The 15,673-nt window shown below is 38.2% G+C and overlaps 1 protein-coding gene across 2 annotated transcripts in view; it reads right to left on the minus strand.

Moving 5' to 3' along the window:
* The window catches only part of RPS6KA3 (ribosomal protein S6 kinase A3), a 61,108-nt gene that overhangs the window by 32,358 nt on the left and 13,077 nt on the right, over nt 1–15,673 (minus strand). For both annotated transcript variants that reach the window (XM_060234053.1, XM_060234052.1), the window contains exons 2-3: nt 12,508–12,561; nt 1,155–1,271 (exon numbers count right to left, since the gene is read on the minus strand). In XM_060234053.1, the coding sequence (XP_060090036.1) occupies nt 1,155–1,271; nt 12,508–12,561 (171 nt within the window). The remainder of the gene's footprint in view (nt 1–1,154; nt 1,272–12,507; nt 12,562–15,673) is intronic.

The following is a 15,673-nucleotide window of genomic DNA, read 5'->3' on the forward strand; positions in this document are numbered from 1 at the left end:
AAGACTCTGATTAGGAATTAGAAAACTTGGCTTGGATTCCATAGTTTAATGACTGGAAGTAGATGGCTAAGTATTTAAAAATACATTTATGGTTCCATATATTCCAGTTCAACACATCTCCCTCTCTGGCTGCCTTTCTTGACTCTCTCTTTGCTTTTAATGAACTAGCACTGATTTTTGCCCAATCTGAAATCAACAAATTATTTCATTTGTAGAGATCCCCCACTCTCCAGTTTAAACAGATGAAGAAGAAAAAAGAAACCTAACTGCACAGCTTGCAATCTTTATTAGAAGAAGACTGCAGATTTATACCCCGCCCTTCGCTCTGAATAAGAGACTCAGAGCAGCTTACAATCTCCTACATCTTCTCCCCCTACAACAGACACCCTGTGAGGTAGGTGGGGCTGAGAAGCTCTCACAGCAGCTGCCCTTTCAAGGACAACTCCTGCGATAGCTATGGCTGACTCAAGGCCATTCCAGCAGATGTAAGTGGAGGACTGGGGAATCAAACCCGGTTCTCCTAGATAAGAGTCTGCACACTTAACCACTACACCAAACTGGCTCTCAGTGGAAAAGAGCAAGAGTCCAGTAGCACCTAACAAAATTTGCTTTTGGAGACTAGAATACAAGATTCAAGATGTAGTATTACAAAACCAGACAGAGTTGCCAGACCCCAAAGCGGAGGCGGGAATCTCCCACTGCCAGGCCCCACCTCCCTGCCACTGAGAAGTTGGCTGGTGGGGGGGAGAAACTTACCTCAAAAAAGAGGGAAATCCTTCCAACATGCAGCAAGAGATCTACGTCGTTGCCCTGCTTACCTCACATCTGGACCATCAAACTTTGCTGGAATTTGGCAAAAACTCTATGGTAGAAGAGGGTTTTTTCCCAAATACCAGACCATAGCTGCTATGTCCTGAATGTGATGATTTCACTTCCTGGTCATGTGGGCAGTGATGTGGATGCATCACTGTATGCTGGATGGGCCTTCCTGCTGCTCCCTGTTAAGAACACCCCCATCCCCCATCTCTCACCAGTTGCCAGGAAGGACCTGTCAACCCTAAAACCACAGTATCTGTTTTGGAAACTCTAAGTAGTACAGGCTATGACAAGATTTTTCAGAGCAGCTGGTACAAATCTCCATGACCTTTCCTTACCTTTCCAAAAGACCCCTGTCCCAGGACTTTAAGGAGTTCAAATTGTGAAGGATCTGCTTTTTCATGCCCTTCTTTGACATGATATGTTATTGCAATCTCTTTAATGTTGCCTTCTTCCTGAGAAAGAAAATAAAATAAAGCTCTTGTTTCTTAGAATTCATGTCAGAAATAATGTTTACAAGTTTGTATTTCAACAATTCAGATTCCAAGGAATTATAATGCAAATAGTAGCAAGCCAAATGGAGATTTTATTATATATGGAGAAATTACCAATTTTTTTTCCAAACATCTGAATTTCCTCCATTTGGAAAACCCATCATTTTTGGCATGATTGGCATAGCACTGAGAATCAAATGGTTGTAGGCTAAGGAAATACAAAATAGTAAAAGTTTGTGGGGTTTTACATTTAAAAAGTTAAAATAATAGCCATCTCATATTTTCAGCTGCATGGAAATATACAGAGGAAATACCCAGGTTTGGTCAGTATTGCATGCCAATTAATATATCTTCAGTCTTCTTTATTTAAATATAGCATGTCATTGCTACACTATACATTTTATTGGTTCAGTTTACCCCTGTAAGTTACAGTCTTGACTTCCACTTTAGAACGAGTTTGTACTTTACACAGAAATGAAGAAACAGGAAAGACTTACTTCTGCTTTTGTCAGATAATTCACAGGAGGTTGTACCCAGAACTTTTTTATATATTTGGAATATTTATTAATTTGGGCGGTTTTATGTTTTTGGGTGTTTAATTCCTTACATGTTTAAATATTGTTTAATTTTTGTGTCAGATTTATTGTTGGAAGCCGCCCTGAGCCACTTGTGGGAAGGGCGGGATATAAATTCTAAATAAATAAAAATAAATTAAAAAAACTTTGAACATTACAGAAAAAAAACACAGAACGCAAAGTTGATGCCTCTTTTGAGCTTCTGCTTCCCATACTGCTGAAACCCCAACTGGTTTGCACAAGAGGTATCCTTGCTACACCCCCCCAGAGTTACTCTTAGCCTTCTCAAGATGAGGTTTCCAAGAGAATCAACATGTAACTAGGTCCAATACACAAATTATGCACACATAAACACATGAAGCTGCCTTATATTCATTAATATGGTCTATTAAGGTCTGTATTGTGTACTATGACTGACATTAGGTCTCCAGGGGCTCAGATGGAGGTCTTTCACAACACATAGTACTTGATTCTTTCAACTGGAGATACAGAGACTGAACCTAGGACTGCTATGTGCCAAGCAGAAGCTCTACTGCTAAACTATGATTCCTTCCCAAGATTCCCTAAATATTAAGATCTAACTCCAGACAACTTGTCATGTTTTCTGTCAACTATTCCCTCCAGAACTTCTTGTCACCTCTTGGTTGGGGAATTCCTGGAGATTGAGGGGGGGTGTCTGAGGAGAGTGGGGTTAGGAGGGACGTCATTGGGGTTTAATGTCATAGTTTAGGATGGGCATAAAACTACTAAGCAAAATCCATCACAAATGTTGCTTAGTTTTGCAAAGAGAAGTTCATGACAGGTCTACCATCATGAACTTCCATGAACAGCAGAAAGCAGGGGTTTAAAAGGACTTCAAGTTCCTTGACAACCCCTGCTTTCTGTTCCCGCAAGCTGCAAAAACAGCTGAGCAGCAGGGAGACAATCCCTGTTGGGTTGTCTTTTGCAGTCCCTTTAAAATTCAAAGAGACTGCAAAAGACAGCTGAAAAAAGTCTGGGAGAGTGGGGGAGGGGTTATAATTCTGAGAGATCTCAAGGCACCTCCAGATGCTGGCAACACTACCTCACACACTACAGAATAGGGTAGACTGGGGGGACTGTAACTTGTTCAATGCTGCCCAGTGAGCTTCTTAATAAAGCAAAGATTTGAACCTGGTTGTCCAAATCTAGATCAAAGTCCATCTACTCTGTGTTTCTGCAAAATATGCTAAGCCATATATACACATAATGAATTTCAAGATTGCATTATTTCACAACAACCAATAGTTAAGCATCTGTACATGATTTGTGGTAAGATTTTCTTGCTTCAAGCTCAGCCAAGGATGGAAAGTGATAAAACAAAAGCCATGTAGCAGAGGGAAGCACCAGTTGGAAGACACAGGAGAAGGGAAATAACAGAAATAAAGGGCAAGATATGTAGTAAGCTGGAAAGGAGAATGCCCATGCATAATGTAAATGATGTGGCTTGTATGAAGAGAAGCAATCTGAGATGTATGTGAATCCCATACCACAGTGACCATTAAAGGTAAAAATCCAGACACTGAACCGTCTACCACTAAAAATAAACATGTTTCTGCTGCCCCAGAAACATTTTGTTTTATTCAAAGCAAGGCACTCTTTCGTCCCTTTTCTCAACAATTATACTTATTTATTTGGATTTTTGACCGCCCTTCCTGATAGCTGGGCTCAGGGCAGTTAACAACAAAATTATAATTTTCAAACTAATAAAACCAGAGTAAAATAATAAAAAATGCTGCAGACTCTCCCCCTTTTATTTAAATTGTTTGTATACCACCTCACAGCAGTTTGAAAGAATATACCAAAACAAATCTGTGGCATCATCAATAAGGAACAAACAAAAAACTTCCAGTTAAATTTTAATACAATACTAACAACCCGATCAATTTACATAAGGAAAGAAAATCAGCCACACAAATCACCAATAGCCCAGGAGATTAAGATGTTTTTAATTTGTGTCCTAAAATATAAAGAATATGCCAGATGTACAGTGGTAGGGAGGAAATTCCAATAACAGAAAAAATCCTTTCCCTTATAACCGCTGCCACGGTTTAGTAAACGGAGACACATGAAACAAAGCATCTGATGTAGATGTTTGAGTAGGTTCATTTGTGAGGAAGAAGTCTTTAAGTAGCCAAGTCCCTGTTTATTTAAGCAAACAACAGCAATGTGAAATAGTGAACCAGCAGTTTGTACAGCTCATTTGAGACTGGCAAAATACATTCTTGTTCTGATGTATCAGCTTGCAATCTTCTAGTTTGCACTAGCTAGTTTTTGGAAGTTTTTGAAGTCAGTTCCACACAGAACATATTTCAGTAATCAAGTATGAATGACTGGGAAATGTATTATCATTCAGATCTCACTGTTCCAAAAAGGAACACAGTTGGTGAACCAACTGTGGTTAGTTAGACACTATGTGATAAAGATGTTCCGGATATCCATTGCACTGACAGGTCTAATAGCACCTTTCAAGCTGCAAATCTCATCTGTCAAGCAGATGGTCATTCCTGAGGAGCACCTGTTGGTGTCAACCAAGAGCACCTTGGTCTTACCTGGATGGAATTTACAGGCTCTTATTCACCCCATTTCTGGCATCAAACACCTTTTCATAATGTCCACTGTTTCATTTAAGTATATAAAGAAAAAATAAAGCACCCTGATAACATGTCATTCAAAAAATCTAGACAGTCTCCACCAGCAGTTTCATGTACATGCCGGGCTTTTTTTTGCAGAAATAGCCCAGCAAGAACTCATTTGCATATTAGGCCACACTCCCTGACACCAAGCCAGTCAGAACTGTGTTCCTGCTCAAAAAAAGCCCTGCGCACACATTAAATAGAACTTGCAAAATGCAATAGCACAAGGTCTAAAGAAATCTAGCACACCTTTTGAAACACACAAATTATACACTTCACAAAGTAGCTATAATAACAAACAGAAGAGTTCAATTTTTTCCCCATTAGTAGGACACTTAAATTTCTTTTTGTTTCAAGGTGTTCAGAGGACACACACACAGAGTAATCATGCTCTGCAGGGCCAAAGGAACACAGTGATGATATAGTGTTTTTTTTAAAAGATGACTCAGGGCTGGCATACATCCTTCTTATACAAGTTCTTCTTTTCCTCCACTCAATGAAGGAAAAAGTCTAGAAGAATATTTATTTTACGTAAGTTATAAAACCAATAAATTATTTTAAGATAAAAGTAAAATAAAATACATAGGTATCTTTCTAAACAAGGCACATAAGGTGTAAAAATAATATTTACCAGTTATTATTTTCTAAATAATTAGTGTTGCATGGCAGAAGCAGCTAAACCCCATCCCTGTGAAATGGGCTGCTTTGAGGTTTAAAAAAAAGTCTGGAAAAGCTTTTGAAATATAGAAAATGGTTTTAAAAAGAAACATTTCCATCACTTAGCTTGTTAAATCCATGAATAAAATGTTTAATCAAAGGCTTACATTCTAATCAAATAGTTGTATTACAAGTTAAAGCATGTTTCTGATAATTTCAGCTACTTTCATATGGGCTCCTGCACCTCCATCCCAGTAAAAAAAAAGGAGTAATTTAAAAATGTGATTTGCAACATCAACATTTTTGTTGGTAATTAATCTATCATTTTTTCTTTGAGCATAACATGCTCAAGTCTTAGGACAAATGTACTGAAGTGGACAGTGATTCTGGACAGCATGGAAGACACATGCATAAGAACAAAGCTTTAAAAAATGGCTTTGTGCTGACGTCAAGTTAATGAATGAGGCTCGGGACTTGTTAGCCACCCTAACCTTAAAGCTGCTCCAAAATATCTAAGCCCCAGAGCTGCCAGCTTCCAGGTGGGGCCTGGAGATCCCTTGGAATTTCAATTGATCTCCAGGTGACAGAGATCAGTTCCCCTGGAGAAAACGGCTGCTTGGGAAAGTAGACTTTATGGATTATTCCCTTGCAAGGTCTCTCCCCTTCCTAAACCCCACCCTCCCCCTTTTGTGCACCAATCTTTGCTTTGTAAGGTTTACACTGTCAGGAACTCTTAAACTGCTGCAGTGGTGAAGAACCTTTTAAAATGGTCCACCTTCACAGGGTGATTGATGTTGACAAATTCCTACAAGGTTTTGGGGAGCTTCCAGCTGACATGACTGGTGCTCCTATTGATATTCTGGCTCATCTCTGGAACTCAAATATCCCAGGTGGCTGGCAATTGCACCAAGGCTTGTGTAATAGCCCATTTCTATCACTCACACTACAATTCTGGAGAAATGTTAAACTGTAAACCTTCCCCTCAGATGCCAGGTGTTCTAAACGTAGCAAGTGCCTAGGCTTTGTGTTCACTGCTGTAAGGTAAGTTTTGTAGTGCACAAACAGAATATGGTACTGAGGCAGGAATTATATATTAACAATCAAGAAAATTTATTTATTTATTTACAAGTCAGTTTCAAGGAACAGATCAGCAGCACAGGACTCCTGATAGACAAAACAGAAACCTGTATGAAGCATATTAATTTAGAGAGTAGTTGCAGTCTTCTTTAATACTTTACTACTATTGACTGAAAAAAGATGGGTGATGGGGCTTCAGTGATCAACAGGCATTTGCCTGATGCCAAGTATTCCGACATAAAGAGGTATTTATTTATCGAGACTTTATGTGGATTTATTATTATTCTTCCTGCTACTATTGGTCTTATATTGCTAAGAAATTTAGTGTTATTGCTGTTGCCTTAATGTAAATAAAATCTATTTTACAGGTGCCATATTTAAATACACAATTCGTTTATAGTGATGTCCACTGATGTACTGTATTATCTCTTGTCAACTGCCTCAAGCACTTTTGGTGGAGAGATCAGGAAAGAAATTCTTAAGATGACGATTCCATGTTTTGTTGTTACATCCAAATACACAGACACACTTTTCCCTTAAAAGAAAATTAGTAAAATTAAACTGCCATTTGGAATGCTGGTTTTGCAAAAATAACACAAACAATATTTGTGGCTCAGATGCTAAAGTGTTATATGAATCCAGAAGCTTTTCATTAACTGGTCACATTTAAGGAAAGAAAGAGAGTGTCAGAAAATTTCATAGACTTGTTCACTACATTTAGAACTATGCCACACACAGAACCTAGACAAAAGGGATGGAAAATTTTTAGTCACCAAAAGTAGATTTATTAACAATATCACACAACTTTGCCAATTTAATTTTGGTCAATAAAAGTCGCCATAACTTATTCATCCATGACTACGGTTGCCAGGCCTGTGTTGGAAAACACCTGGTGACTTTGACGGTGGATCCAGGAGAGAGCAGAGTTTGGGGAGGGGAGGGGCCTCCACATGGTACAATGCCATAGAGTCCACCCTTCAAAGCAGCCATTTTTTTTAGAGATCTGAACTCTGCTGGCTGGAGATCAGTTGTAAAAGTGGGAGATCTCCAAGTCCCAAGCAATGCACCAGCTGACCAAAAAGCATATTTTACCAATATGCCTAGAGGCTGGCAACCTATGACCATAACCAAGTTGCAAGTCAAAAGAATTTCAAAAATATTTTTGTTCTCTCAGCAGTTTAAAGGCCATTTCTGTCCAAAATTAAGGCTTGATAGACTGATTAATTTGTGTAAAATTACACATGTCCCAACACATGTCAAACGGTGTTTTAACTTCAGGATAGAGTGCAATTTTGAAGCCATCCAAGCTTAGGCCTTCATTCATGTAATGTAAAAAAGGGCTGCACGACAATTAGTATTAATTTAACATTCAGCTTCTGCGTTTAAAAATTATAAGAGCTTAGCTGAAAATAAACAAAGAAGAAAAAATATACAGAGATCGAGAAGTTTAAGCATAAGGAGATGACAGAGAAACTAAATGACTTTTTTGGCTTCTGTGTTCACTGTCAAAAATGTGGAGCAGGACACAGTCTCTATTTTCAGGAAGAGAGTCTGAAGTCTGAACCAAATTGAGGTGACCAGAGATGGAGTTCTAGACCTACAGGGAAAACTAAAAACCAGGTCCTCGTAGCATACTCCCAAGAGTTCTTAACGAACTTAGATATGAGATAGTTGATCTGCTAACCTACATATGTAACCTATCAGTAACTAGCAGTAAATTCAGCTACTGTACCAAAAGACCGGAGAGCAGCAAATGGATCCAGAAGGGAACCAGGAAACCAAATGCATTTAGCCTAGTATCTGTTCCAGGTCAATTAGCAGAAACTGTAATCAAAGACAGAATTGTTAGGCACACAGAGGGACAAAGCCTGCTGAGAGAAAATCAGCACAGCTTCTGCAAAGGGAAGTCCTGCCTTCACTTTCTGGTACCAGAAGGGTATGAAGATCAAGATGTAAGAGTACAGTATACTTTAAAACCGATAGTAACACTATAAAATATAGTAAAAGCTTAGAAAAACCAGCAAAAGTTAAATGACATAAAATAGCTGTGGGCTATACATGAGTAAAAGCCTCTCTGATTTGGATCGCAACCTGTAAAAAGCAAGCCACGTGAGTGGTGACAAAGTTGTGTTTCCCGTGGAGTAAAAAGCGAACTTTAGCATGGACAGAGAGGCCTTGATGGTCAAAAAGCAGAGCATCTAAGTATCTTGCTCGTGGACTGCTATAGAAAGAGCAGTCCAAAGAACATGAGAGACCGTTTCGATGACTCCTTGGCTACAAGGGCGTCGTCTAAGATTGCTGTGGTATCTTCCGGAGAGGATGGCCGATGGTAGGGCATTAAATCTGGCCAGCATGAAAGCTCTTCTTTGGTGAGGATCAGTTAAAAAGAGGAAGATCAAGATGTGATGGCTGCCTACTGAAGGAAAAGAGAGGGTTTGGGAGTACCAGGAAATACCAGGTATTTCCCAAAACCAGAACGACCCTTCCCCTAGTTTCTGAGCAGGACAGAGTCATTTGCTTGAGAGCACTTTGCTTGAGTAGGAAATGATGGTGGCCTGTGAAGAGCTGAGTTGGAACCACTGCAGTCAGTACTTAGGGCAGGTGTCCCCAATCTTTTTCAGGCTGTGGGAGCCTTTGGAATTCTATGACAGTGTGGGGGAAGTAACTATTAAATGGCTGCCACAAGAGATAAAGCCAGACACAAAATGTCAGTGAACGAGGTCATGCATAATGTTAGCAACTCTTTAACATTTCAGGCAAAAGCTCTATGTAACAGGATGCTTTTAAAATTAACTTCTAAAAAGTCTTCACAGAAAGCAAATTTCCAATGGCCAATCTGAAGCCTTTTGTTCAAAAGGCCACCTCCACCCCACTTTCTAAAAACACTTGACAAGTGCCAAGAAAGATGTTGGTGGGCACCATACTGGGAGCCCCTGGCTTAGGGCCTAAATTCAAAAGAAGAAAAAATCTATAGTCTCTCCAATACTGTAATCCAGCACAATACATCCAGCCGCTTTTACATAGTGCTTCTGAGTATTCAAAGTACTTACTTATGTATTATAGAATCTCATCCATACTTTGCAGCTATGGGGCACTGAGGGAAACTGGCTTGCTTAAAGTCATGTAACAAGTTTATGGTATAAACTACATTCAAACAAGCAGCTTCCTGGTTCACTGCTTAGCCCTAAGCGATGCACCAGCTGACTAAAAAGCATATTTTACCAATATATTACAGACAACAACACTGATAAATTTATACACATCTGATAAATAGCCAGATTTAAACTAATGCATGATCATAATTACAAGTTAAGAACTGTCGTCTTCTACTAATTGAATAATCTCTCTACCATTATGTGCATTATGTGCTCTATCACAATACTACAGCACAGAAAGATGTGACAGCATTTTTAATGTTATTGTACATATCACCTCCCTTTTGTACAGTGACATGCTTTCTTTTAGGACCCCTTTCTTTACTATGGTATGTCATGCCTTAGACCATATGGTTTATGGACAGAATCCGGCCCCTGCAGGGCTCAGATCTGGCCCACAGGCAACTTCCTTCTGCAACTGCACCATAATTTGCTTTTTCCCCAACTCCTTCAGTGGCTCTTTGCTTCCTGCCTCTTGCCTCCCTTCCCGCATTCCTCTCTCTCACACACACAGCTCTGTGGCTGCTTCCTGCAGCAGAGATATAAAGACAAGCCTATCTCTTTCACACACAGAGTTCAGTGGATCCTTCAAGCGGGAGAAATACAAAAACAAGCCTCTCTCACACACACACACACACAGCTTCTGCTTCCTTCTCCAGGGCTGCTCCTCCTCTTTGGGAGAGGGAGGGGGGAGAGAGAGAATAAAGTTGGAGGGATTTCAGTTGCCAAATGATAACAGCACAGGCAAACTAGGTCTCAATTTAGTCCTGGAGGATGCATTGCCTTGAGCTTCCTTATTAACTGCAATTCAGCAGTCTCTCTTTCTAACCTCCCTTTGAAATTCCTTTGTAAGAGCACTGCTACTTTTAGGTCAGCAACTGAATGTTGTAGTTTCTAATATTAGACATGTCCATATATTCTTTGCATCCTCCTGGACTGAATTCTCCTGGATGGAATGGAGATCTAGGTTTCCTGTCTCATTACCAATGCCGGTATCTCCATGCCTCTTCCCTCTCTGCATATAACATCGTATCCAATCAAGCTTGCTATTGTTATTGACCTGCTACTGCCATTTGGCATCTGAGATCACCTTTATAAAGTTTCTTTCTCTGGGCATAACAAATGAGTTTGACTCCCCTGCCTTAGACAGTTTTTCATTTATACTGTTTTCCAGTTCTGTAATACTAGCCTTGCTGCATTGTTTATTTGAGGCCCTTGAGGCCTAATTGCTCTACTTTTCATATTTTGTAATCCACCCTGAATCTATTTAGAAAGGACTATAAATGAAGAATATTATTATTAATTTTGACATTCACCAGATACATGAAGTATTGTTAACATGCTTTTAAGATTGTCTGCCCATTTTTTTCTTTAGGAGTATTTACATTTTGAATATTTGTAGTCTGAACATTAAAGTTTAACACACTAAAACCAACTGTCAAATGACATAGTGGACAATATAACAGCTGGTAAGTGCACACAGCATGCTCCCAATTATTTAACTGATTAAAGGATTGAGCTGCAGATTTGTGTGTGCTTTTCCCAGCCCATTATTTCTGGTGTGAATTCCCCTTGCCTTTTTAACAAGGGAAGGTTAATGCTGAGAGTGGAATGTGGCAAGGAATATTTGCAGTACAGAGCCAAAGGGCAGCAGTGGGAGACCATGCATGACAAGCCAGAATTAAGGGACAGAGAGAGCTGCAGGTGCCTTTGACCTTAGAGATGTAATTCAGGCAGATCAGAAATCTCAAACTTAACAATTTAAATGTTCATTTTTGCAGAGTTGTTTTAAGAGCAGAGGTAACACAATGTGGTACAATGCAAACAATTACTTGCTTTACTAAAAAGAACATTGGTTGTTATAATATTTAAGAAACTACAGTACATACTTCTTAAATCAGATTCCATAGTGCTAAATAATTAGGATAAAAGATGGCTTATGAGAAAGCTTTAATTTACCACTACACACTAAAGATTTTGTAGAATTAAGTCAAGCTAGGTTTCCATCAAGAACTGAATAATTTGTCTTAACATACACTGGCAACCAGGTTTTGATGGAAATACTATATCCATGACCTTCCTGTGACAGTGCACTTTTAAAAACACAGAAATACAACTAGGATAACTTCCTAAACTGTGTTCGCTCATGGACACTTAATTTTATGCTTTTGCTGATCATGCAATGTTACTCTCACCTGATTGCACTACACCTCACAAGAGAAACAGCTGAAGATGAGGTTCTAAATTTAAAGTTCAAATATGCCCATAGACATGTTTCACTTGTATACAGCAAGTATTCCTTTGACACAGAGCTCATGCAATACAAACAAAACAAAAGGAAGCAGCACAGCTGCAGTGGCTAAATGCAGCCCAAGTTAACACCTCAAGTTTTACTGTGTCAGTGGGAAAACTGAGTGTGTGTGCTTAAATCACTTCCACAGTTGTCAGTAATTCAGGTTTACATGAGTCGAACTCTGCACTGTATTGCACTTACTCTTCAGTTAGCACCAAGAAAAGAGACGGAAGGCTTAGTTCATGCACACTCTAAGGTTAAAAACAATTAAAGATCTAAGTAATCGTAAATCAATTAAAAAAAAAAGAAAAAGCCAGCTCCTCTAAGCAATTTCAAAAGGGCATGAACTAGTCATCTCAACTTGCATCCCCCTCCATTCAAACAGAATGCAAAAAGTTTAGACTACAACATGCTGGTATCACCTCTGCCCATGCCATGTGCTACGTTGTCATCACACCATACTAACTATATGGGTCTTGCTGTTAAAATGTGTGGGGCCATGACACAGGTTCTTGACTTCAGTTATACATTTTCCCTAAAAAAATTTCATTCTAAAGCTTTTGAAAATGAAAACTCCAAAACGTGTCTATGTTGCAATAAAAATCTAGCATAACTGATAGGTTAATTTCAGAATCAATTTTTCTAGAATACTGTATGGCAGAAATATTTTTAATCATATTAGTGTAATGAAACCTTAATTTTCAATAGTACAAATATCTACCAATTCACCCAAAATTGGGGCTGGACAATATCCAAGCAATATGTGAACATTCATAGTTTACTCACTGTTTGATTTATCTCCTCTTCTCCCATGGGTTCATCCACAATTTGTTGGCCATTCTGCAAAAGTTTTTTTTAAAGAATTACTAAAGCAACTAAAGTAGAAACATTTTTACAAATTTTTATAATTCAACAATAACAATGCTTTTACTGTAGTAAAAAAAATTATAGAAGTTCATTTCAGTTGTTGTAGACAGGATGATGGGGGAAGAATGTATTGGGGTTGGCTCTTTTTTCTTTTCCCCAAAGAATACATGACATAATATACATGATGCTGCTTTATGCTGAATCAGACCCTTGTTCCATCAAAGTCAGTACTGTCTACTCAGACTGGCAGCATATCTTTGAAGTCTCAGGCTCAGTATTGCATTTCTGGAAATACCTCTATTTTACATTTCTTATGGTTCAATCAGACATATGCATTTACTATCAAATTAATACATCCATTTTCTTTTCTATCAGTAAGTATTTTCCAACTAATTCTTGGTTTTTTTCCCTGCCATATAAACTTTTTCGAAAGCTGATTAAGGTCTGCAAAAAACGAATCTTTCACAGCGAACCCTGCTGTCTGGAATAAAAATAAAACTTTGGGGAGGATAACCATTTTAAGCACAGAGGCTCGCCCCATAAATGATAGTTTCAAATTTTCCCATTTTTTAAAGGAGGACGCTATTTCCCTCAAAGTGGGCACGTAATTATCTTCATATATAGTGCTACATCTTTCCGATATTACTAATCCCAAATATTTTATTTTCCTGGCCCTTTGAAGTCCTGATTTCTTTTCAAGTTCTGATATTGCTTGTTCAGACATATTTTTAGTTAACATTTTTGATTTGTTTGTGTTAATTTTCAACCCAGCAACTCTCCCATATTCTGTTAAATGATCTAAAACCACATCAATTGACTCCAATGGGTTTTGCAGAACCAGGACCATATCGTCTGCGTATGCTAGCAATTTGTAATTTTGGCCTTTAACTTTTATACCCTCGACTCTTCTGTCAGTCCTGATTGTCTCCATTAACAGTTCCAACGTAAAAATAAATAATAATGGGGACAGGGGACAACCTTGCCTTGTACCCTTACTAATACAGATTTCCTCCGTCAGATCTCCATTAATTATAAATTTTGCATATTGTTTATCATATATAGCCCGGATACTATTTACAAATTTTCCACCGAAATCACATTTATCAAAGAGGTCTAACATAAAATCCCAATCCAAATTATCAAATGCTTTCTCCGCATCTAAAAATAAAAGTGCTAATTGTTTGTCTCTGTTGATCTCGAAATATTCTAAAAAATCAAATATCAATCTGGTGTTTGTTCGGAGATGTCTTTTTGGTAAAAATCCCGTTTGATCGGGATGGATGATTTCCCTCAAGATCATCTTTAATCTGTTTGATAATATAGTCGTAAATATTTTATAATCTATATTTAATAAAGATATGGGGCGGTAATTCCCTATATCATCTGCCTCTTTACCGGGTTTTGGGATGAGAACCACATTACTATGCCGCCATGATTCTGGGATAACGGTCGTATTCCAAATCTCCTCTATTAAAAGTTTAAATGGGTCTACTAACTTATCCTTGAAACATATATAGTATTCCGGGGGTAAGCCGTCCGGACCTGCTGCCTTATTACGTTTTATTTTATTCCACGCTTCTACTAATTCCACCATTGTTATTGGCCCGGAAAGTATTTCTCTCTGCTCTTGTGTTAATTTTTTCTGAATCTTAGTCGTAAGGTAGTCTCCCGGCTCCACCTTATTTCTGATTTCTTTTGTGTATAATTCCTTATAGAAATCTTGCACAATCGCTTTCATAACCTCCAAATCTGAAGTATTCTGCCCGTTCTGACCCTTTAATGTTTTAATCATCTTCTTTTCTCTCTCTTTCCTAATCTTATAGGCTAACCATTTACCTGGTTTGTTAGCATTTTCAAAAAAATACGCTTTCGAAAAAGCTATCTTTCTCTCCATCTGTTCTAGATAAATTAAGTGTACCTTGTGTTGTAATAATCTAATTTCAGACCTAAGCTCTGTCACAGTAGGGTTGAGTTTGGACAAGGTTTCTTTAGTTTTAATTAAATCAGTCCATTTCAATAACTCTTTACTTTCTGCACGTCGTTTTTTTGCGCTATAGCTGATGACCAGTCCCCTAAAGTAGGCTTTACTGGTCTCCCAAATTGTTGAGTGCAATACACCTTTTTGTGTATTTATCAAAAAGAAAGCCTTCAGTTCCTCCTCTATATATCGGATAAATTCCTTATCCTTCAACAGATTTATATTCATTCTCCAACCCGATTTCTTTTTGGGAGTGCTTAACGATAACATAATAGGGGAATGATCTGCTATTGTGGAAGGGAGGATCTCTGCTTCCTGAACTGCTTTCATTAGACCCAATGAAATCCATATTGAATCAATCCTTGACCACGATAGATGTCTGTTTGAAAAGAAGGTATAATCTCTTCTTTTGGGGTTTAGGGTACGCCAGACATCCACCAAAGCAAATTCGTCGACTAATCTTAAAAAAATTTCTGGAAAGGTGTTACTCCTATTTGTCTTAAATTTCATTTTACCATTTTTTTGACTTCTATCTACCTCTGGATTTTCAACAGCATTAAAATCTCCTATAATACAGTAGTTTTCAGACTCGACCTCACTCACCTTGGTATACAACTCTTTATAAAATAATCTCTGATTCTCATTAGGAGCGTAAACATTAATCAAAAGGAACCTTTTTGAATTATTTATTATTTCAATTTCAATTCCCTGCATTCTGGCTTCCTTACCCTCAAAGATTAATTTCGCCTGTAGTCCTTCCTTAACATACGTCACTAATCCTCTCTTTTTTTTGGTTTCCTCCGATGTTATAAAAGCTTTGCCGAGTTTCTTGTTGACTAATAACGATTCATCTTTTTTCCGCATATGAGTCTCTTGAACACATAATATATCTGCTTTCATTTTATACAACTGAGAAAATACCCGTTTTCTTTTTGAAGGTGAATTCAAACCATTAACATTAACCGAAATGATCTTTAAAGTGTGTTCCATATTTGCTTCTGGACTGTCTATTGGTTTCTTTTCTTTTTCTGTAGCCTTGTCTCCCTTTTTAAATCTTCCGTTTGGGGAACCTCCCCCTCTTCCTGATCTTCTAAATCTAAAAGCTGA

This window comes from Heteronotia binoei, chromosome 3, assembly GCF_032191835.1.
Source record: "Heteronotia binoei isolate CCM8104 ecotype False Entrance Well chromosome 3, APGP_CSIRO_Hbin_v1, whole genome shotgun sequence".
Lineage (NCBI taxonomy): Eukaryota > Metazoa > Chordata > Lepidosauria > Squamata > Gekkonidae > Heteronotia > Heteronotia binoei.